General features: G+C 40.4%; 1 protein-coding gene and 1 pseudogene across 1 annotated transcript; one reads left to right on the forward strand and one right to left on the reverse strand.

Annotated features, from left to right (window-relative positions):
- The first annotated feature begins 2,153 nt into the window (after positions 1–2,153).
- On the forward strand, positions 2,154–5,043 carry LOC148866188 (mitogen-activated protein kinase kinase kinase 20 pseudogene; annotated as a pseudogene).
- Positions 5,044–21,684: 16,641 nt separating this feature from the next.
- LOC148866189 (uncharacterized) lies at positions 21,685–22,485 on the reverse strand. Its single transcript, XM_088976413.1, has one exon. The coding sequence runs from the start codon at positions 22,483–22,485 to the stop codon at positions 21,685–21,687; it is 801 nt and encodes a 266-aa protein (XP_088832539.1).
- Positions 22,486–23,514: the final 1,029 nt, after the last annotated feature.

Here is a 23,514-nt window from a genome sequence, read left to right on the forward strand (position 1 = left end):
CGGCACAAAAGAAAGCCTAAGGCGCGAGCACCAAGGGGAGAAACCAGCGGTCAGAACTCCCTACTGGGGGCCCGAACTCACCCTTGGCCCCAAACCAGAAAAGTAATCCGAACTGGCCTGCATATAACAGTTCAGGACATACTTCACCGAACTGGCCTGCCTTCTAACAGTTCGGGACATACTTCGCCGAACTGGCCTGCCTTGTAACAGTTCGGGATATACTTCGCCGAACTGGCCTGCCTTGTAACAGTTCGGGACATACTTCGCCGAGATGGCCTGCCTTGTAACAGTTCGGGATACCCCTCACCGAGCTGACCTGCCCTATACATACCTCCGAACTCAAGATTTCGCCTCGCTCACCACTCCACATCGCCCTTAGGGCACCAAAAACCAAGTAAACCACACTATGCCTGACACCAAGGAAGTCCGTACCCGAGGGCGCCACACCTGACTGACCTGGGATCTGACACTTGACAGCCACACTCTAAACGGCCACCTACCACCGCCTCCTGACAGTGCCATCTCCAGAGAGATGGTTAGGCAGTGACGGTTCTGTCCCAGCAGAGAGGACGACGCCCGAGTTGACAGACGCAAGGGTAATCATACCCGACCTGACAAAGACCTCGGAGCGAGTGCGTGAAGTGATTATAAAAGCCCCCTGCCCCCAACAAACAAGGTATGTGAACTTTGCGCTATCTGGTCTACACTTTGCCTTTGAAAGATTACTAACTTGAGCTTCGGAGTTATCTCACCGGATTCCCCCCGGAGTTCTCTCATCTTTACCGTTTCAGGCTCCCCGTCGCTCCAGCTCAGAGGCGAATTCGTTGACAGCTAAGACCGGCCGGATTGTGCTCCATCAATAATAATATAATATATTATTTATATTATATCATAAACTTTTTTATTACAATTTTAGTCAAATCGGATATAGATAAGATATTCAAATTCAAATTATACTCTTGAAAATTTAATGGATTCTTATTGGATTTGGATTGATCTGGTTTCTTATTGGATCATATTGGGTATAGCCTTATCAGATCACATCGAGTTCGGCAAAGCCCATTTGAGCAGCATTTACTGCCTTACATTGACAATATCTCCGTATTTGTGTGCTTTATTTTATGGAGAGATATTCCCAATGTTAGAATGAACATAGATTTGTCTTGATAGAAGCCGATCTCGATCACATCAGATCATATTTTTAGTTTCTTATTATATATTTATGTATTTATTTATAATATATATTATAAAAAAATAAAAAACAACAACAATCTCAACTGACCACTAACCGAACCGTTTCGATTCAATTTAGATTATCGGTTTTCCAAAATCAATACTACCGGTTCAATTTGCCACGTTCCGTAGATAGAGCTATCGAACAAGGCAGAGAATTGATTTCCGCATCTAATTCATCTGTCCTCTTTAGTTTTTTCATAGTTATTACAAACGAATCGGGTTCGGATCCCCATTTGCTCTTGCCCATCGCTGAATTTCCCACTCAATCCAATTGAAGTCTAAGCTTTTGGACAATAATAGGTTTGTATGGGAGAGAATGAATGTCTTAGTAGTTAGTTTCAAACTCTTGGACTAGGAGTAGGAAAGACTCTGTCTGAGAAATCCAACTCCAAGTCCAAGTACAACCAATAAATCCAAGTCCAACGTAGTTGGTTGGACTAGTTCCGTAAGAGAGAGAGAGAGACCTAAATTTTAGTTTCAAGCTTTGAATAGGACTTCTAACCCAGAAATCCCAAAATTTTAGTTTGGCATCCAGTCCAATTCTGACAATACCCTTGACTCGTAAACCTTTCACCAAAACCATGTTGCCATATTTGAACCGGATGCCGACCACATAGGCCATTGGGCCACAGGCCGAATGGTTCAACCATGAACCATCTGCCTTTAACCTTATAACGCACTCAAAGAGTTCACAACACCCACTAAAAGAATGGTCCGACCATCCGGTTTGGCTTAATTATATAACTGCCGTCTGCCGAGGTTGTTGAAGAGTTTCTAATTGTGTAAGCTTGCTCTTCCGCGTAAACACGTACGATTACGCGACTCCCAGATTTTAGAAACTATGCCTTCCTTCTATAAAATGGAAGAAACTCAGACTTACACTTACACTTACACTACTGAAAATGATGATCACGAAGATGGAGAAGACGACATGGATTAGAGGAAAACCCATCGGCCATGGAAGCTACGGTGTTGTTTCATTGGCCGAAACCAACCACCATCTCTTGCCGCCTGTGATAGCTGTGAAATCGTCTGGTTACTTTGTGTCTGGGTCGATTCGCGAGGAGAGAAAGATTCTTACCCAACTCCAAGACTGCTCACAAATTATTCACTGCTATGGCGACGCCGTCACCTTTGAGGATGGTTTTCCTATTTACAATCTGTTGCTTGAGTACGCTTCTGGAGGCAGTTTACACGATCGAATAGTGCGTTCCGGTGGGGGGTTGCCGGAATCGGAGGTCAGGCGCTACACTCGCTCAATCCTCAGAGGCCTCAGTCATATTCACAAGTGTGGCTTTGTTCATTGTGATCTCAAACCCGAGAACCTTCTGCTCGTGCCCAGCAGCTCGTCTTCTAATAAGGGGCGGAGTTCTGTCAAGATTGCCGATTTCGGGCTCTCTAAGAGGGTTGGAGAAGATATGCTCTGTAGGAAGGATGGGATGATGTTGAGGACCACGCCTCTTTATGCAGCACCTGAATCAATTAACTTCTGTTTGTATGAGCCTTGCTCTGATATATGGGCTCTTGGCTGCACTGTCATAATGATGATAACTGGTAAGCCTGCTTGGGATTTTCCTCCAGAAACTGATGTGGATTTATTCTTGAATGAGATTGGTTTCTGATGTAACCGTTTTCGGCCACGTACCAATGTTTTGTGATGTAAAATTTTTTGGCTAAGTACCTCGTTATTTGACCTGGTGGTGGCATGCCTTAGTGACGAACTACTTGGTGGCGAACTCCCTGGGGGAGAACTGCTTGGTGACGAACTGCTTGGTGGCGAACTGCCCGGTGGCGAGCCCCCTAGTGGAGAGCTACTTGGTGACAAACTGCCGGGTGGCGAACTGCCTGGTGGTGCTCCCTGGTGGCGAACTGCCTGGTGGCGAACTGCTTGGTGGCGAACTGCTTGGGGGCGAACTGCCTTGGTGGTGAACTGCCTGGGGGCGAACTGCTTGGTGGCGAACTCCCTGGTGGCAAATTGCCTGGGGGCGAACTGCCTTGGTGGCGAACTGCTTGGGGGCGAACTGTCTGGTGGCGAACTCCCTGGTGGCGAATTGCTTGGTGGTGCTCCCTGGTGGTGAACTGCCTGGGGGCGAACTGCCTTGGTGGCGAACTGCCTGGGGGCGAACTGCCTGGTGGCGAACTCCCTGGGGGCGAACTGCCTTGGTGGCGAACTGCCTGGAGGCGAACTGCTTGGTGGCGAACTCCTGGTGGCGAACTGCCTGGCGAACTCCCTGGTGGCGAACTCCCTGGTGGCGAACTGCCTGGTGGCAAACTGCTTACTAGGCGGCCGATGCCTTAGAGAATGCTGGAGCTCCCTGGTGCGGCGCAATCCGACCGCCCTCAGCATGAGGTGGTCTTCTTTCCTTTGTAGGCTGCGGGAGATGAGGGACATGCGAGAACTTCATCTTTTCCTCCTCTTTGTAGGTAGCGGGAGCTGAGAGACCTGCGAGAACTGAATCTTTTCCTCCTCTTTGTAGGTGGCGGGAGCTGAGGGACCTCCGAGAACTCCATCTTTTCCTCCTTGTAGGTGGCGGGAGCTGAGGGACCTCTGAGAACTCCATCTTTTCCTCCTCCTTGTAGGTGGCGGGAGCTGAGGGACCTCCGAGAACTCCATCTTTTCCTCGTAAGTGGCGGGAGTTGAGGGACCTCTGAGAACTCCATCTTTTCCTCCTCTTCGTTGGCGGCGGGAGCTGAAGGACCTGCGAGAACTGAATCAGAGGTCCCGGGGGTATTTTCCCAGTGGGGGCTCTCCGATGCTTAAGTTAGCACTCTTATTGTAGAGAGCTTTGAAGATAATATGAGAGATCTAGAGAGCAGGGTTACTTCCCTTTTTTTCCCATCCTTCTCCCCTTTGGGGGGTGAGGTCTTTATATACCAGAGTCCTCGCGGGTTAGGTGGGTGAAAAGCTTCCAAACGGTAAGACTCGTCGCATCCTGTCAGAACTGGGGTACGGTGGTGAACTCCTCGAGGTCGTCAGGCTGGCGCTTGTGTCAGGCGGCCAGGTCGGCGCCTGGGCCGGGTTGTCAGAGGGGTTCCTGCGTCAGTCGACGGGTCAGTGTCTAGGCCAGGTCGTCAGGTCGGCGCCTGTGTCAGTCGGCGGGTTAGTGTCTAGATCAGGTCGTCAAGCTGGCGCCTGTGTCAGTCGGCGGGTCAGTGTCTAGGCCAGGTTCGTCGGTGGGCGCCTTGGCCGGATCATGCGCTAGGCTGGTCTAGGTCGGCCAGGTCGCGCAGGCCGTGCGCAGTTCGCGCATGCCGCACGCTAGGCCGCGCGCGCCGCGCAGTTTGCGCGTGCCGTGCACAGTTCGCGCAGGCCGCGCGCGCGTGCCGCGCAGGTCGCGTGTGCCGCACGCAGGTCGCGCAGGTGCGCGTCAAGCCACGCGGGTCGCGCCAGGCCAGCCAGACTGGTGCCCGGGTGAGTCACCAACTTCGTAAGTTTGTTGGTTGGGTGTTTTCCTAGTTGTCACGAGGTACCACGTGTCACAATTTCACTGGAGGGCCAAATCTGCCCTCATCAGTTTCACTCCCGTTGTGCCTGAGATACCGGAGAAGTTGTTCATTGAAGGTAAGGATTTCCTCAACTTGTGTTTAATTAGAGATGAGACTCTTCGATGGACTGCAGATATGCTACTATTACATCCGTTCGTAGCTGTTGATGATGAAGATGATCATGAAGGGACAGAAGAAACAGAAAGGGCTCAAGTGGAAACAGGGAAATCTGAGTTTGTTCAATCTCCAAGACAGGTGTTTGATTTCCGTCCTCCTTTTGTAGAGAAAACGAGAATCTGTGCTGAACCACCTGGGTTTTAGAATTACTGGTACTCCAAAAGTTTTTGCAGTGGCATCTCAGTTAACCGGATGGAGGGTCTACAATCAGAACGAGCAGCATTATTGAAAAAACATTAGGTTTTGAACCATGCAAGTCAAATAGAGGAAAGAGCCCCTGCTATGCCAAATTCCTCTTTCTGAAGTCCCCAGCACATGATTGTGTTTATTCAGAATCTGTAAATATTGTGCACATTTCATTATTTGCAAATGATTCATTCACTGAAATAAATTGCTGAATTATATTTTACTTTTTGTTTATGCACTTTTCCTCTGTTTATTCTTATTTTAATAGTTTTTTTTTTCTTTTATTGAACCTACTTTAGGCATTTTGCATAAATTGAATTATAAATGGCTTCATAATCAAAATTATATACATAAATGCTAGTGCTGAAATGTTCAACATAGATTGTTATCCAAAGTCTAAACAGGTTTATTTTAGTTTCTCCTGAAATATGCAATGCACTACATAAGTTTCTACTTTCATGTGTACCTACCTACCTATAAGTATTAGTTTAAGAATGTGATGAGAAGTTATCTCAGATGCTCTTTTCATTTTAGCACGATGAGCTAGCTAGTGAATTATCTTAACCTTCAATCATTCCACTGACTGATTGATATGGACCAGTTACCATTAAGAGATGGGTTGCCTGTATATATTGCAAGTAATTGCCAGAACATTCTGTGTAAATATTAAAGAAGATGTTCTTGCCAGTTGTACATCCTCAGTCCTAACCGACTGAACACCTGAATATATATATCTGTAATCCTTCCATTTAAAGATATACACAGAGAGAAAGTGAATCTTCTTCTCAGTCGATGTCTGTCTTCATGGTATCAGAGCCATGACGTCTGACCCTGCGTTACTATTCGCTGTGCAACCGACGTTATTGCTGCTGATCACTTCCGGGCAAGATGGTTCTTGTGTCATCAGGATTTCTTGATCTCCAATTCCTATTCTTGCTCAGAACTTATGAAGTTCTTGATGGAGCTCCTCATTGAAGATTGCTATGTTTCTTGACAGAATTTACAGTCTTTTGATGGCTGCAGATCTTGATCCGACCACAGCTTATTACTTCCATCCCTAGAATAATCCCAGTGATTCGCTTGTTCTTGCGCCGTGATGTTCCTCTGTTTCTTCCTGTTTTTTCAAGAATTTGATACCTCTTTTCAAGAATGGAGATCGGAGTTAACTCTCCATACTTCCTTCACCCGTCCGACAGTTCAGGTGCCATACTGGTCCCATCTCCACTCAACAGAGATAACTTCTCGTTGTGGCAGCGAGGAATAATCAATGCACATAGAGCAAAGAACAAAATTGGCTTCGTCAATGGATCTCTACCACGACCTACTGCAAGTGATCCCGATCTCAATGCTTGGATAAAATGCAACACCATGCTAGTGGCGTGGATTTTTAACTCCCTAGCTAGAGAGGTTTACGAAAGCGTTGCTTTCATTGACTCAGCAGCAGATATATGGAAGGAACTCCAAGAAAGGTATTCTCAAGGCAATATTCCCCGAATTCACCAGCTGAAACGCGATCTTACTCTACTTCAGCAAGGTGATTCATCTATAGCTGGTTATTTCACCAAATTGAAGACGCTGTGGGACGAACTTAATGTCCTCACAGTTCTTTCAGAATGTAAATGTGGAACAGCAAAGTTCTATGTTGATGAACGTGAAAAGAAAAAATACAGTTGATGGGGCTGAATGACCGGTTTAATGGAATTCGCTCAAGTATTCTGGGAATATAGCCATTACCATCCCTTAACAAGGTGTACGTGCTCGTCACCCAGGAAGAGCGACATCATATCGTAGTTTCCCCACAGCCACTGCAACCAGAAGCTGCCGCACTAGCTGCAATTAGTTCCAAGAATGGGAACAATCGATCCAAATTTTATTGTGACCATTGCAAGCGCAATGGACACACAAAAGATCGGTGCTATGTGCTCAATGAATATCCAGCCATTGGAATCAGCACAAGAATGAGAAAGCTTCTTCACAACAAGCTAACACCTCAATTGCCGACAAGTCAGTCTCCTGTGCATCAACTGATACAGGTCCCATGGCTCCAGCAAATGAACCTTCTCCAATAGTAGGTCTTACCATGCACCAATGTTCTCAACTCATGTCTCTCCTAAATCGTGAATCCTCTGAATTTGCTGCCAACACCACTGCTAGTAAGTCTTTTGAAACCTCAATAGAATGGATCATGGATAGTGGCGCATCTGACCACATGGTTTCTTTACCATCCTATTTCCATGTTTTTAAACCTGTCCATACTTCTGTGTGCCTTCCAAATGGCTTAGTCACTTATGCTACTTGTCGTGGTTCCATTTTTATGGGTTCTTATACCTTACATGATGTTTTATTCGTTCTAACATTTCATTGCAACCTCTTATCCGTGAGCAAGATTACACAACAACTAAATCGTGTGGCTATCTTTTCTCCTTCTTGTACACTTCAGGACCCGCACTCAACGACTGTGATTGGGACGGGTAGACTTCGGCACGGACTGTACCACTTCATTTTTTCTCCACCACCATTGGCTGCTACCTCTTCCACTGGTCACATTAGTACTGAACTATGGCATCAGCAGTTAGGCCATACTTCACGATCTCGCATGGAACTCATACCTGGTATATCTACTTCTAGTTTAGACAAGTGTTGTGATACTTGCCATAAGGCCAAGCAAATTAGGATTCCATTTCCTATTAGTAATACACATAGCCCTTCTCCATTTTTTTTTATTCACTGTGATATTTGGAGAGGTACTCCTTCACATTCCGGTGCCCGGTATTTCCTCACTATTGTTGATGACCATACACACTGTACATGGACCTATCTGCTTAAAAATAAATCAGAGGCTAGTCTCCATCTTATGGAATTTTGCACCATGGTTACTTGACAATTTAATGCTCTTGTAAAATATGTTCGATCTGACAATGGTGCCAAGTTCACTTCTGGACCTGTGTAGAAATATTTTAGCAACCAAGGTATTCTTCACCAAAGATCGTGCATTGCCAAGCCCCAACAAAATGGGGTGGCTGAGAGGAAGCACCGCCATTTACTGGAAAATGTTTACTTACCCAATTCATTCTGAGGTGAATGTTTACTTACTGCCACATATCTTATCAATTTACTCCCTACCCCAATATTGTCCAGCATTTCTCTTTACGAAGCCTTGTTTCACAAGAAACCCTCATATGATCACTTGCGGGTGTTCGGATGCCTTTGCTAAGCCCAAGTAATTCCTAAACCTTTGGACAAATTTGCTGCCAGAGCTGAAGCTTGCATTTTTGTGAGCTATCCACATGGACAAAAGGGTTATCGGGTCTATAGTCTTGAAACCCGATGGATCTTCATAAAGATGTTGTTTTTTATGAAACAAAATTTCCTTACAAGACTAGTCCACTTCCCTTCCAAGATTCTGGCCCAACTACTATTATGCCATTACCACCAAACCCATATGATGATCGTGAATATCCGGGCCCAACCACAAATAATGGTTCACCTACTAAATCAGTCCTTAACCCATCACAGGACCATGGACCTATTAATGCTAGTCCAACAACTGTTCCTACACCTCAGCCCAACACCCAAACTTGTGAACCAGTCCAAATTCCCATTCCAGCCCAAATACATACCCCTCGTCCTCGCCACCATCCCACAGCCCCAACTCGGCTCAATGATTATGTATGTAACCTTCCACCCTCCATTGCCAACTTAAACCATGTTGCTTTGGATGTTGAACCAAAATCCTATGCTCAAGCAGCCCAAGATTCTCATTGGTGACAACTATGGCTGATGAAATAGCAACTCTAGAGCGTAACACATGGAAAATTGTATCTCTTCCTCCGGGAAAACGTCCCATTGGCTCCAAATGGGTTTATAAAATAAAGTACAAAGCTGATGGTATTGTTGAGCGCTTCAAGGCTTGCTTTGTAGCAAAAGGATACACTCAAGTTGAAGGTTGACTATCATGACACTTTCGCTCCAGTAGAAAAATTGGCCACACTTTATTGTCTACTTGTTGTGGCAGCCATCAAGAGTTGAGACCTTCACCAATTCAACATTAACAATGCTTTTCTCCATGGGGATCTTCACGAAGAAGTCTATATAACTGTCCCTCAAGATTTTGCTACCACTGATTCTACTCATGTCTCCAAGCTACAAAAATCTTTATATGGTCTTAAGCAAGCCTCTCGGGTGTGGTTTGAAAATTTTACACAAGCCTTAACTGCTCTCGGATTCACACAGTCCATTGGTGATTATTCCCTTTTCACTGCCTCCTCAAAGGATTCCTTTATTGCCATCCTCGTCTATGTGGATGATGTCATCATCATAGGCAATGACCATGCCCGTATCATCTCTCTCAAAAGGAACATTGATAATAAATTTGGCATCAAAGATCTTGGTCCCTTACGATTCTTCTTGGGGCTTGAAGTTTCACAATTCGAAGCTAGGATATTTCTCAACCAACATAAGTATGTTTTTGATATTGTTCAAGAAACTGGTCTTCAATATTGCAAACCTTGTTTGACTCCAATGGAACAACAAAATCATCTTGTTGATGCAATTAGTCCACCTTATTCGGATCCTGCACAGTATTGACAGTTGGTTGGCAAATTGGTCTACCTCACCGTTGCTCAACCAGAACTGAGTTTTGCTATCCATCACTTGAGCCAATTCATGCATCAACCCCACCAAGAACACTTTGATGCAGCACTAAGAGTTGTTCGTTATGTCAAGGGAACTCTCTTTGTTGGACTGTTCTTCTCAGCCTCAAGTTCTCTTCATCTCCAAGGGTTTTGTGACTCAGACTAGGCTAGTTGCCCCCTCACTCGCCGCTCAACTACAGGATACCTCACCTTACTTGGTGACTCCCTTCTCTCATGGAAGACTAAGAAATAGCACACGGTTTCCCGCTATTCTACCGAAGTTGAATGCCATGCAATGGCTGACGCTTCATCCGAAATCATCTGGTTACGACAGGTGCTTGCTGAGCTTACAAATCTCTTATCTGACCCTCCAATTCTATATTGTGACAGCAAGGCCGCTCTCCACATTGCAGCCAATCCAGTCTTCCACGAACGCACTAAACACATCAAGATCGACTGTCATTTTGTTTGTGATCTTATCCAACGTGGCAAGCTACTCACTGCGCATGTATCAAGCACCTCACAACCAGCTGATCTGTTTACCAAAGCTATCCCAACTGATCGTTTTTGGGATCACTTGTCCAAATTGGGCATCAAAGATGCTCCAACTTGAGAGGGGGTATTAGAATATTACATGTGTTAATTAGGACAGTTGTATCTTGCCAGCTGTACATCCTCAGTCATAACCGACTGAACACCTGTATATATATCTGTAATCCTTCCATTTAAAGATATACAAAGAGAGAGAAAGTGAATCTTCTTCTCAGTCGATGTCTGTCTTCACATTGCTTGGTCAAGTGGTTTAATCTTAGGCTGACATTTATTAAAATTTAGGTTCAAGTCTGGGTGTGGTCACTTTTTTGAAAAATATGCCAAAGGTCGGGTTTGTATCCAGTCTATCCCTCCCAAGATCCTGGATAGCTTGGACCAACAATGGGCAATGGCCCTTAAAGGAAATGTCTTTCATTTTCTTTCATTTGATGCAAGTCATCCATGCCTCACTTCTAATTGTTACATTTCTGTATATAGTAGATCTTTTAGAGAATGGATAAAATTGCTAAAGTAGCCAGGCTTATGCGCTCATTAGCTGTTTAAACAACAATATCAAAATGTATAGCTCATTTCTATGGTGCTGGAAACAAATGTAGACATCTTTTATTTTATCTTATTTTTTCCCTTTCACCGATAAACTTGTATGCAACCTGTGGAAACTATGATCATCTCACTTCTGGTTCCATTGTTTAATGCAAGTTTGTAATAATCACGTAAAAAATAATTATAATGGATTTCATAATATTCAAAATAATAATAAATTTGATTACAATAATAAATTTTAAAATTAAAAATAAAATATTATTTAAATATTTCACTAATTAAGTATTTTAAATAAAAATATTAAAATTAGCTAAATAATTATATAACAAAATATTTAATATTATGTAATAACTTTAAAATAAATAACATTTAAATAACAAAAAATAAAATATTTTTAACATTATTTAAATATTTATATAAATTAATAAATACTTTAAATAATGGAACATTTAGCATAAATAAATTTTAAACTGTTAAAATAACGAAATTATGTAATAAATTTAAATTTTTATTAAAAATACAATTAATTATAATAGATATAATAATACTCTATAATAAGATTATAAAATATATTTAGATTAAAAAAATTAAATACTATTGAAATAATGAAAATAGATGAAATAACTTAGAGGTATTTAAGCTTCCAAATAACAAATTTATGTAATAACTTTCAAAAAAAAATAGGTGATAGAAAAAGTAGAATAATAATTGCAATTTTTAAGATTCTAATAATAAAAACATTATTTCATTTATATCAAGTAATAATTCTAGAAAAGAACCTTTGGAAAAATTAATATATTTTAATAATAGTTTTAAATATTTATCTATATTTATTATATATTTATATATAATAAAATTAATATCTAGTGTATTTTCAATAACTATTTATTGTACTATTGTGATAAATATATTTTCAATAATTATGTATAAGTCTATTTTTTTATTTTGCAAAAATTTTCAATAATTATTGGAGATTAAACTATTGTTATTTAACTTTTTTTTAATTTAAGTTATTGTACTTTTTTTTGTTATAAATTTGGTTTCAGTAATTATGTTTTTTCATTATAATTCATTGATTAATATTTATTAGATATTAAACTATAATTAGAGACACAATTTATTGTCTAATTTTCTATATTTTTAGTATTTTTTTGTAATTATTGTATTTCTATTAGTTATTTATTGTATTTTCATTATAAATTTATTTTCCATAATTGTGTATTTTTGCTATAAACTTTTAATAATTATTGGACGTTAAATTATTGTTATTTATTGAAGATGAGACTATTAATTTAGGTGAAATTAGGAGTTTTTCACTGGTCGATTCGGCTTGGTTGTAGATTGTTTCACCAACCAAACTAACCTAGCTAGGTTGGGGAGTTGGTCACTCGAAACTGACAAACCATTAGTGAAAACTGCCAACTCGAGTTGTACCAGTTAAGGTTTAAAAAACTGACCTGTAGGTCGACCTGCTTTTGCCTTCGAATCATGGGTCATCAGTTCGATCATTCAGGTCAAACATTTTAAATCATTCCACACCAACACTATATATATATATGTGTGTGTGTGTGTGCGCGCAAATACATATTTTATCAATAAATAGTGTTTAATTATTTTTTACATATAATATATGTATTATTTTATATTTAATTTATGTTTTAAATTTTTTTATTTATAAAAATATTAAGAATTACAATTTGAGGCTAAAAAAGGGTTTCATTTTTTGGAAAAAATAGTGGGGCAAGGGATCCACGACACCATGGGACGCATAAATCTCATAAAGTTACCCAAAATAAAAAAAAAATCACCTCAATTAAACATCTGAGTGCCAAGTTATGGCATCCAAAAGTTTGCGCATACATTACATGTGCAACCCACGACTCAGTGACTAGGTTGAACAGGTCAATAGGTGCTTGACTAAGTCAACATTTTTTGACTGAAGGATGGGTTTCAACAGAACCAAACTCAAAATCAAGGATGGGTGATAGTTTGAACAGTACAACCAACCTTGTCAATGACAGGTTGAAAATATTGGTATCAATTTGGGTCAATTTTTTATTTGGTTGGTTGTTCAAAAGATTTAAACTTAAAAAATTAGATTTAAATTTTAAAAATCACAATGATATAATTAAAAAATAAAAAATAAATAAATTTACAATATAAAATATTTTAGACTAAGAAATGTGGTAATTTTCCCACTTTCTTGTATTAAGAAATTATATTTAAAATATAAAACATTAATATTTATATCTATGGTTGGGCCACTTTGATTTTGGTCGTTTGTAAATGGACAAACAAAAACTAACCTGACCTAGTAGGGGTTGGGAAATTGCTGAACTGAAGCCAAGCAGAAATACTAGAAAACTGACCAACCTGGGTCAAGGTGGTTGGGTTGGTCGGTTTCATCAGTTTGATGAACAACCCTAGCTGAAATCAATTATTGTTATTTTGTATTGAAAAAATACTAAAAATAGTATATAAAATATAAATCATTATTAATTATTTAAAAAGATAAATTATAAAACATTTTTCTACTATTATGTTTTTCTATTATTTAGCTTTTGCTTATCAAAATTCACGAATCGCACGGGTTTCTACTAGTAAATACTTAACATATATTAAATTAGTACCTAATAAATGTTAGGGAAAAATCATGATCAGTACCCTATACTTCGGCTCGAGTGACAATTTGGTCCCTGAAGTTTAAAATGCAACAATCTAGTACCCAAACTTTTGAAACGCAACAATCTAGTACCTGCCATTAATGGACCGTCAATTATGTATATCACGTAACCTCATGTGTGATTTAAGACTTTTGAACATGTCAAAATTACCCTTGGAAATAAAACACACTGTTCATCATCTTCTTCCTCAATAAGATGAAACAGAGTCCAAGCTTTCTGTCACAAACACCAAAACCCTTGCAATTGAGCCCAAGCTCTCTGAAATAAAGCGCAGGCTCTCTGTCAAAAACACTTGCAATGACTTTGCCTTTCTTGCAAAGTCATTGCAAGTCTTTGCTAAGAACAAAAAACTCTTGGTTTTATACAACTTATTTTTTATTTTTTTTTTTAACTTAACACAGTAATATTTTATTCTTATAGGTAAAAGAGATGAGAAGAACTGGAAGCTTTGTCTGAAGAGAGAGAGAGAGAGAGAGAGAGAGAGAGAGTCAGCGATGGTGGCCAGAGAGTTATCTCTTTTTCCGTTTTTCGGATAAGATAATTACAAATGCAAATATGTAGATTGGAAGGAGTACAAATGCAAATATGTAGATTTCAAAACCTTATATTTTGTATTATTTTGTATGTATTTACACTGTACATATTTGCATTTGTACTCTTTCCAAACTGAGCCTAAAGGAAAACTTTTCTCCTAGAAATTTCTTTGGTTTTGGTTTGATGACAGAATATTCAGAGGAGAATAAAGACAAAAGTGTTGTCGCATGGAAGAAAAATTTGACTGTTGGTTTTGATTTTAGCGGATGGTTGATAAAGAAAGTTAGATAACACTTGAAGGGCATTTGTGTCTTTTCACATGCCACTCAATGATTGGTTAATGGCAGGTACTAGATTGTCGCATTTCAAAAGTTCGGGCACTAGATTATCGCATTTTAAAGTTTGGGGACCAAATTGTCACTCGAGCCAAAGTACTTATTGGGAATTTTCCTTAAATATTAATCAATAAATTATAATGAAAATACATAATTACTAAAAATAAATTTCTAACAAAAATACAATAAATTAAATTTAAGAAACGTTAAATAACAATAGTTTAATCTCTAATAATTATTGAAAACTTTTTTGTTAAGTAACAAAACAAAAATAGACTTATACATAATTATTGAAAACATTTATCACAAAAATACAATAAATAATTACTGAAAATGAATAGATATTAATGTTATTATTTATAAATATATAATAAATATAGTAAAGATTTTAAACTTATTATTAATAAATATTAACTTTTCTTAAAATTATTCCTAGAGTGCTAGATTTGCAAAATTTTGCAAGAAACAAGTGTGAATCGTTAATTTTTTTAAAGATTTTCCAAATTTTGAAAAAATATGGAAAAAAAAGGTAAATATTTTCAATCTTTTATAATATCTTGTGATTTCTTTTTTTTTCTTGAATGTTTAAATTTATGTTGATCTACATTTCTTACATTGAAAATCACAACTTTTTTGTGCTACCAATAGAATTATGGAAATTTCATGAAAATATTAGGGGAAAATATAAATTAACAAAAAAATTGAAAATGTAAGTTTTTTCTCTGCCTATAAAGACTAAATATGTTTTAAATCTATGGATTATATCCATAGAGTAATTGAAATTTCTTCTTTAATATATATTTTTTATTTTTTACTTTTTAGAATTAAAAAAAATAATAAATAAAAATTAATTATATTTTATCAATTGATCATAACAATTGAACATATTATAATTATATGGGTGATCTATCATATCCATAGACCAATTGAAATTTCTTCATTAATAATTATTTTTTTATTTTTAGAATTAAAAAATAAATAATTAATTAATTATATTTTATCATTTGATCTCAATGATTGAATATGTTATAATTCTATAGATGATCTATCATATCCACAATTAAAATTTATTCTTTAATAACTATTTTCTGAATATATTATATAATGTTTATTTATTTTTTATAATTTTTGGAAATGAATAATAAATAATTATTAATTATATTTTCACATAGAAGTTGTACCAATGCATGTTTTATGGTTGGATAGGAGAGTTGGGTTTTTCTCATCCATTAAAGCATTAAAACTTAAGAATTATAATTTAAAAATTATAGTTAAGCATAGGATTTTTAATGAAACTATAATTAGCTTTAATATATTTCTTCATAAAACCATTAAAATATATTAATTTAATGTATATACACCTCATTGAGGTCTTATATTTAGTGCTGTTGATGTATTTTTATGATTTATTAAAATATTTATAGTGTTCCCAAGCGTATATATGCGTATCTTAGTTTTTCTCCGATACGTATGCATATCCAAGGTGTATCCCAATACGTATCTTAAAATTGCCTTTCCGAGACACTTGACAATTCCAATACTTTGAACCTTGGTCTTGTATGCCTAGAGAATGCTCAGAAACTCCTAAACCCACCTTCCCTTGGCCTAGTCAAGTCTGGTTTTTAGGCCGGGCAGTAATGTTCGGTTGGTCACTTCGGTTTGCCATTACTCTGAGGTTGGTGTACAACTATAGTCCGATGATCGATCTTCAGGTTGGCGCAGAGGGCTTCAAACTTCCGGTTAGTGAACTGTGCACCATTTGTTGGTGATGATAACCCGAGGAATACCGAATCAGCGGACAATACCTTGCTAGAAGAAATTCTGGGTATTGTGCGCGGTAATCCGTGTCAGGGCCTCGACTTCCCCCCACTTGCTGAAGAAGTCTATGGCGACTAAGAGGAACCTCTTTTGCCCGACTACGGTAGGGAAAGGTCCGAAGATGTCCATTCCCCACTGCGCAAAGGGCCATGGGCTAGTGATTAGCTTCAGGGGGACTGCTGGCTGGTGGTGAAGATTGGAATGCCTTTGGCAGCGGTCGCACTTTCTAATGAGCTGGGTTGCATCTTGCTTCATGGTTAGCCAATAATAACCCTGATAGAGTGCCTTGTGAGATAGAGTTCGGGCACCGAGGTGGTCTCCGTAGATACCCTCGTGTTACTCCCTGAGGACGTAGTCGGCCTTGGAAAGGGAGAGACACCTCAGGTAGGGTATGTGACCGATAGTAGTGTTCCATCCTATAAGTACTTCACTATGGGGTCCATCTAGGATGGGCCTTGCTGAATTGGGAGGACGAGGAGAGCTGTTAGTGCTATGCTAGGCTGGGCCAACGTGTCCATCCGTACCTTTGGGTCGAGCTCGGTCCGCAATGAACTAGCTAACTTTGAGAGTGCATCAACTCGGATGTTTTTAGCTCGGGGGATTTGTTGAATGATGAAGTGGTCGAGACGTTGGATAAGATCTTGTACCTTTTGTAAGTAGCTTGCCATGGTTGGAGTCCATCTCTCAAACTGGCCGTGGATCTGATTGACCACCAGTTGAGAATCATTGAAAGATTCGGCGTGCCGAGCACTGAGGTCTAGGGCAAGTCGGAGTCTGATGACCGGAGCTTTGTACTCAGCTTCATTATTGTAGGTCTTGAAGTCGAACTTGAGTGCGTGCTCTAACACTATATTATCTGGGCCGAAGAGGTGGAGGCCAGCTTCACCTGCGGTGTTGGGGCCGGATCTTGAATTGTGAAGGTGCACTATGCCAAGAAGTACAGGGGGTCTTTGTCACAGACCCATACTACAGGGGGGGTCATTATAATTTACCCTAAATTTTTAATTTCAAAATTGGACTAGGAGTGTTACCTAGAAATCCCACGCCTAGTATAACTACTAGTTCAATTCTGATACTACTCGTAGAGACGTAGACCATTCATCAAAACCATGAACCGCATGTAGAACCAACTATATTGGCCATTAGGCGACAGGCCGAATGGTTCAACCATCTGCCTTTGACCATTCGACTCACCTAAAATTAATACTGAAAAAATAATATATGATTCCAAAATATCTTTTACTACTATTTTAATTACATTATTTTACGTTAAATAAGCATAAACATACAAATATTATTAGAGTTCACAACACCCACTAAAAGAATGGTTCGACCATCTGGTTTGGCTTAATTAGGCTTATTTTCCCGCCGCATAACAGAACATAACTGCCGTCTGCCGAGCCTGTTGAAGAGTTTCTAACCGCGTAAGCTTTCTGTTCCTCGTAAACACGATTACGCGAGTCCCAGATTTTAGAAACTTTGTCTTCTTCTTCTTCTTCTATAAAATGGAAGAAACTGAGACTTACACTTAAACTACTGACTAATGAGATAGATGATCTCGAAAATTGAGAAAGCGACATGGATTAGAGGAAAAACCATCGGCCATGGAAGCTACGATGTTATTTCATTGGCCGAAACCAACCACCATCTCTTGCCGCCTATCATAGCTGTGAAATCGTCTGATTATTCCATGTCTGGATCGATTCAGGAGGAAAGAAAGATTCTTACCCAACTCCAAGACTGCCCACAAGTTATTCACTGCTATGGCGACAGTGTCACCGTTGAGGACGGTTTCACCATCTACAATCTGTTGCTTGAGTAAGCTTCTGGAGGCAGTTTACCCGATTGGATAGTGCGTTCTGGTGGTGGGTTGCCAGAATCGGAGGTCAGGCGCTACACTCACTCAATCCTTAGTGGCCTCTGATAAACTGAGACACTCGAGTTTGAAGGGAAAGATTTTCTTTCTCTATGTATCTTTTCAACTGAACATTACAAGATATATATAGAGGTAGAGTTAGCTCCCTCTTGCGATTAGGATACAAACTCATACATGAACAATGAAAGCCAAAACAAAGAACAACTAAGATAACAACTAAGATTTATACACCAGATAGGACTCATACAGTAAGACGGATAAAGCTACGCTAATACCCCCCTCAAGTTGGAGCATGTAAATGGGAAATGCTCAACTTGGCAAGAAGATGCTCGAATGGTTGCTTGCCCAGGGCCTTTGTAAATATATCAACAAGTTGCTTGGAAGTCCTGACGTAGGAAGGCCGTATATTCCCATTCTGAATTTCATTGCGGACAAAGTGACAGTCTACTTCAATGTGTTTAGTCCTCTCATGGAAGACCGGATTCACAGTGATATGCAAGGCTGCTTGACTATCACAGTGTATTCGCATAGGATCAGGATGGCCGACTCCTAATGAATGCAACAACCCTTTTAACCATTTCAATTCACATGCAGCTGTTGCCATAGACCTGTATTCCGCCTCAGCCGATGATCTGGATACTGTAAGTTGCTTCTTTGTCTTCCATGAGATAGGTGCTTGTTCCAATAACACAAAGTATCTAGTGAGAGAGTGTCGTGTCAGTGGACACTCGGCCCAGTCAGAATCACAGTAAGCATACAACCAAAGATTACTATCGCCGGAAGGAAAATTCCCTGTCCCGGGTTACTTTTCAAATATCGCACCACACGTAAAGCCGCCTCCCAGGGTTCTTCACGGGGGTTCTGCATAAATTGAGCAAGCACATGTGCACAGTAGGACAATTCAGGATGGGTAACGGTTAAGTAAATTAAACGACCCACAAGCCTCCTGTAACTCTCTGGTTTCATCATCAGAGGACCATCTGCTAGAGCTAGTTTATGATTTTGTTCTAGGAGAAGTCCAGCTGGCTTAGATCCTAGCATTCTAGTTTCTGATATGATATCCAAAGCATACTTCCGCTGACAAAGAACAATACCTTTCTAGCTTCTGGCGACCTCCACTCCTAAAAAATACTTCAAAGCTCCCAAATCTTTCATGTGGAAGCATTGGCTCAGATACTCCTTGAATCTCCGTATGGCATTGCCATTATTTTCAGAGATAACAAGATCATCCACATACACCAAGATGTTCAACTGTTCCTGCTTCCGTCGAAGTGTAAACAAGGAGTAATCAGATTGTGACTGGATAAACCCATACTGTTTTAAGGCTGTCGTTAGTTTAGCAAACCAGCAACAAGGTGCCTGCTTCAAACCATAAAGCGACTTGTGGAGTTTGCACACCTTCCCAGGTAGTCTTGAAGCAAATCCAGGGGGCATCTTCATATACACTTCTTCTTCCAGGTCTCCATGAAGGAACGCGTTCTGCACATCCATCTGATGCAGTTCCCAGTTTTTAGCCGCAGCTACTGCAAGGAATGTGCTAACAGTAACCATCTTTGCCATAGGCACAAATGTTTCATTGTAGTCTATCCCTTTAACCTATTTGTTTCCAAATATCACCAAACGCGCCTTGTGTTGCTCTATTGTGCCATCTGAGTGGTACTTTATCTTGTATACCCATTTACTTCTGAGAGCCTTTTTCCCTGGCGGTAGGTCTACCACTGTCCAGGTTCTGTTGTTTTCTAAGGCTTCAATTTCCTTTCTCACTACTTCTCTCCAACGAGAGTCCTTGACAGCCTCTGAATAGCTTTGGGGTTCATGATTAGTTGTGATAGCTACTAAGAAAGAGCGTTGTTGTAAAGAGAATTTATCACAATTCACATAATGTGTTATAGGATAGGGAGTACCTGAGGAGGGAAATTGGCGAGATGAACTGGCAGAAGGGCTCAGACTGCGATCGAAACACCATGTGGTGTGTATGACGTAATCCTTGAGACGGGTGGAAGGATGCTTCACTCTATGGTCTCGTCCAAGTTGCTCATTCCCTGCATTCATTTCTTCCATAGAACCCCCCCTTACTTCTTGCTCCCCTTCATTGTTTTCATTCCTGTCGTCCTGATCTATCTCTCTTATGATCTCACGAGTACCATTACCCCTTCCTCTCTCACTATCCTCTTCGCCGTACTCTTCAGTTTCCTCCTGGTCATAAGCAAGATTACCATCACTGGGTTTGCATTCGATTTTTTCAATAGCATAAGGAAATTCGGTTTCTGAAAACACCACATCCCTAGAAACAAAGTATTCATTATTTTCTAAGTCATAAACTCTCCATCTCTTCTTGCCAAAGGGGTATCCCAAAAAGACACAACGTCTGGCTCTACTGACAAACTTGTCCCTGGTCCGATTTAGGTTTCGTGCATAATACAAACATCCAAATGTGCATATATGTTTGTAGCTTGGTTTCTCCCCATACAACATCTCATATGGTGTTTTACCCAAAAGGAGAGTGGAGGGGGTCCTGTTGATCAGATAACCGGCTGTCATAACACATTCTCCCCAAAACTCAATAGGGAGATTGGCCTGAAATCTAAGAGCTTTGGCAACATTCAGTATATGTCTATGCTTTCTCTCGACACGTCCATTCTGCTGCAGTGTTTCAACACATGAGGTCTGATTTATTATGCCTTGCTCAGAGAAATATTCCTTCAAGCAAGTAAATCCAGTACCATTGTCGCTTCTAACTATCTTCACCAATTTTCCATATTGGCATCTTACCATAGTGAAGAAGTTCCGTAGTGTTTTTCCTACTTCACTTTTGTCATTAAGTAAGAATACCCAAACGGCTCTTGAGAAGTCATCAACCACGGTAAAAAAATACAAGGCACCACAAGATGCCCATACCGAGTACAGACCCCATAAATCATAATGAATCAAATCGAAAGTCCTTTTAGCATTGCTTTCACTAGAATCAAATGCACTTCTTGTCTGTTTGGATTTTGAACAAACACCACATATCCTATTTCTACTATCACATCTAATGTTTAAATCAAGAAGAAGTTTAATTACTTTCTTAGAGGGATGACCCATTCTCTTGTGCCATAGCTCGTATGATGCTTCAACCTTTGCTTTGTGAACTCTGCTTGAGTGCGCACCTTTGAAGCAGTAGAGCTCTCCACGTAGTTCACCTGCACCAATCACCATCCTCGAAGTGTGGTCCTGTATAACACAAAATTTATTAGTGAATTGGATATTATAATTTGAATCTTCTAATAATTGTGACACAGATATCAGGTTACAATTTAAACGATGAACATAAAGCACATCTATAAGCTTCATGTGCTCATTCAAAATGACGATCCCTTTCTTTATTGCCATGACATGCTTTCCATCGGGCAATCCAACCTGACAACCGGTCACGGTCTCGATATTATGCAAGAGGTTTAGGTTTCCTGTCATATGGTGCGAAGCTCCTGTATCAATTATCCAATTCATACCTGTCAACTTCTCGGTTGTGCTGGGTTTGCAAGAATTCAACAGATTAAGGAAAATGGACCACTGTTCATTAGTCAATCCACCGAACGCAGTGTGATCTCCCTCTGTCACGTGGGTCGATTCAGAAGTTTGCCCTACTGCTTGTGCAGCATTCGCCTTCTGTCCGCCTCCACGTCCATGACCAGATTTACCTTTTGTTCCTCAGCCTCGAGCTTTCCCACTCCCAGTAGATCTCGGCCAATCTCCCCACCAGTCCAGATAGCCGATAAGTTGGTACACATTCCAGATTTCTCTTTTGTATCGTGTCCCGTTCTTTTTGTGCCACCTTGTGCTTGCACAGCAAAGCTCATTGCCTCTTTTCTTTCTTCTTTGCTGTGGGTCATGGTTCTCAGCCGCTCCTCTTGTATCACCATGGCATAGGCTTTGTTCAAGTTTGGCAGCGGATCGGTGCCCAGAATATTAGAACGCACTGTTCCATATACTGAGTCATCCAAGCCCATTAGAAACTGATGAACTCTCTCTTCTTCTCGTCTCTTCTCTAGTTTTGTGGCAATGTTGCAGTTGCAGCCTACACAGACGCATGTCGGAATTTGCTCATAATTAGCAAGTTCTTCCCAGATTTGCTTCAATTTTCCATAATATACCACGATTGGGAGACCAGCCTGTTTGCTAGTCGCAAGATCTGCCTTGAGTTGCTGAATTCTTGGCCCATTGCCCACTGAAAACTGTTCTTTGATGTCGTCCCACAAGTCCTTCACAGCCTCCATGTATGTGATTGTAGAGTGTAGGGCTGGTTCTATCGTGTTGAGGATCCATGAGACCAGCATCGAGTTCACAGTCCACCAGTCTTCCAACTCCGGTGAATCGTCCGCGGGCTGAGATATGGTTCCATCGAGAAATCTGATTTTCTTCTTGGCTCGGAGCACCATTCGCATTGCTCGAGCCCATTCCTCGTAGTTATCTCCTTTCAGTTGGACTTAGGTAATTATATTACCTGAATTGTCGTTGGCCACCAGGTAGTACGACGAGACTACCTTTCCGCTTCTGTCCTCACCTTCATTCTGCCTCTCTCTTCCATCCGCCATGATCGGTCGGCCAAAGCAAGGTGTTTCCTTCCTGGTTTTAGCGAAGAACAACTACCGGCTTTGACCGACTGTTGAAAAGAGAGCCCTGCAGAATCCTCAGAGAAGGAAGCCCAAGGGCTTAAATAGGATAGGAGTCCATCCCCTCTCTCTTTCTCTTTCTCCCTCTCTCCAACCTGACTGAGCCAACGAAGAAGCCGCAGTGGCTCAGAAACCCTAATTGGAAACATCTCTCCAAGTCTTCTCTATCGTCGTCGTGGAATTTAAAGATTGGGAACAAAACAAAACAGAGCAGGAGGGAACCGTCACTGACTTTGCATCTACATGGACGAGGGGAGAAGAATTTAGGGAGGGAGCGAAGGATTCACTGCGAGTTCAGAATAGGAGCAAACTATAACAACATGTCTACCATAGTGTGCGGCAAGAGATCTTTCTTTGAAGACCTTCCAACGACAACCCCTGTTTCCTCTAAGAGAATCTGCTTCACGAGCAACGATCGAACAAAAAACAAATACCGCAGCCTCCTGTCTTGACGATCAAAAGAAGGTAGAGTTCTGATAACTCTTCAGCGATCTACTCCATGAACAGAGGTTAGAGAGGATCGAACGAGCAAGTTTAGAAGGCAGTGTGAAAGTCGAACGAATCGCACTCTGATACCATGATAAACTGAGACACTTGAGTTTGAAGGGAAAGATTTTCTTTCTCTGTGTATCTTTTCAACCGAACATTACAAGATATATATAGAGGTAGAGTTAGCTCCCTCTTGCAATTAGGATACAAACTCCTACATGAACAATGAAAGCCGAAACAAAGAACAACTAAGATAACAACTAAGATTCATACACCAGATAGGACTCATACAGTGAGACAGATAAAGCTACG

Source organism: Nelumbo lutea, chromosome 3, assembly GCF_056320005.1.
Source record: "Nelumbo lutea isolate HS-2025 chromosome 3, American lotus-T2T, whole genome shotgun sequence".
Classification (NCBI taxonomy): Eukaryota; Viridiplantae; Streptophyta; class Magnoliopsida; order Proteales; family Nelumbonaceae; genus Nelumbo; species Nelumbo lutea.

What these genes read in the sequence shown, in the direction of transcription:
- LOC148866189 (XM_088976413.1), bottom strand. Translation starts at nt 22,485, where the DNA reads ATGCGAATGGTGCTCCGAGCCAAGAAGAAAATCAGATTTCTCGATGGA.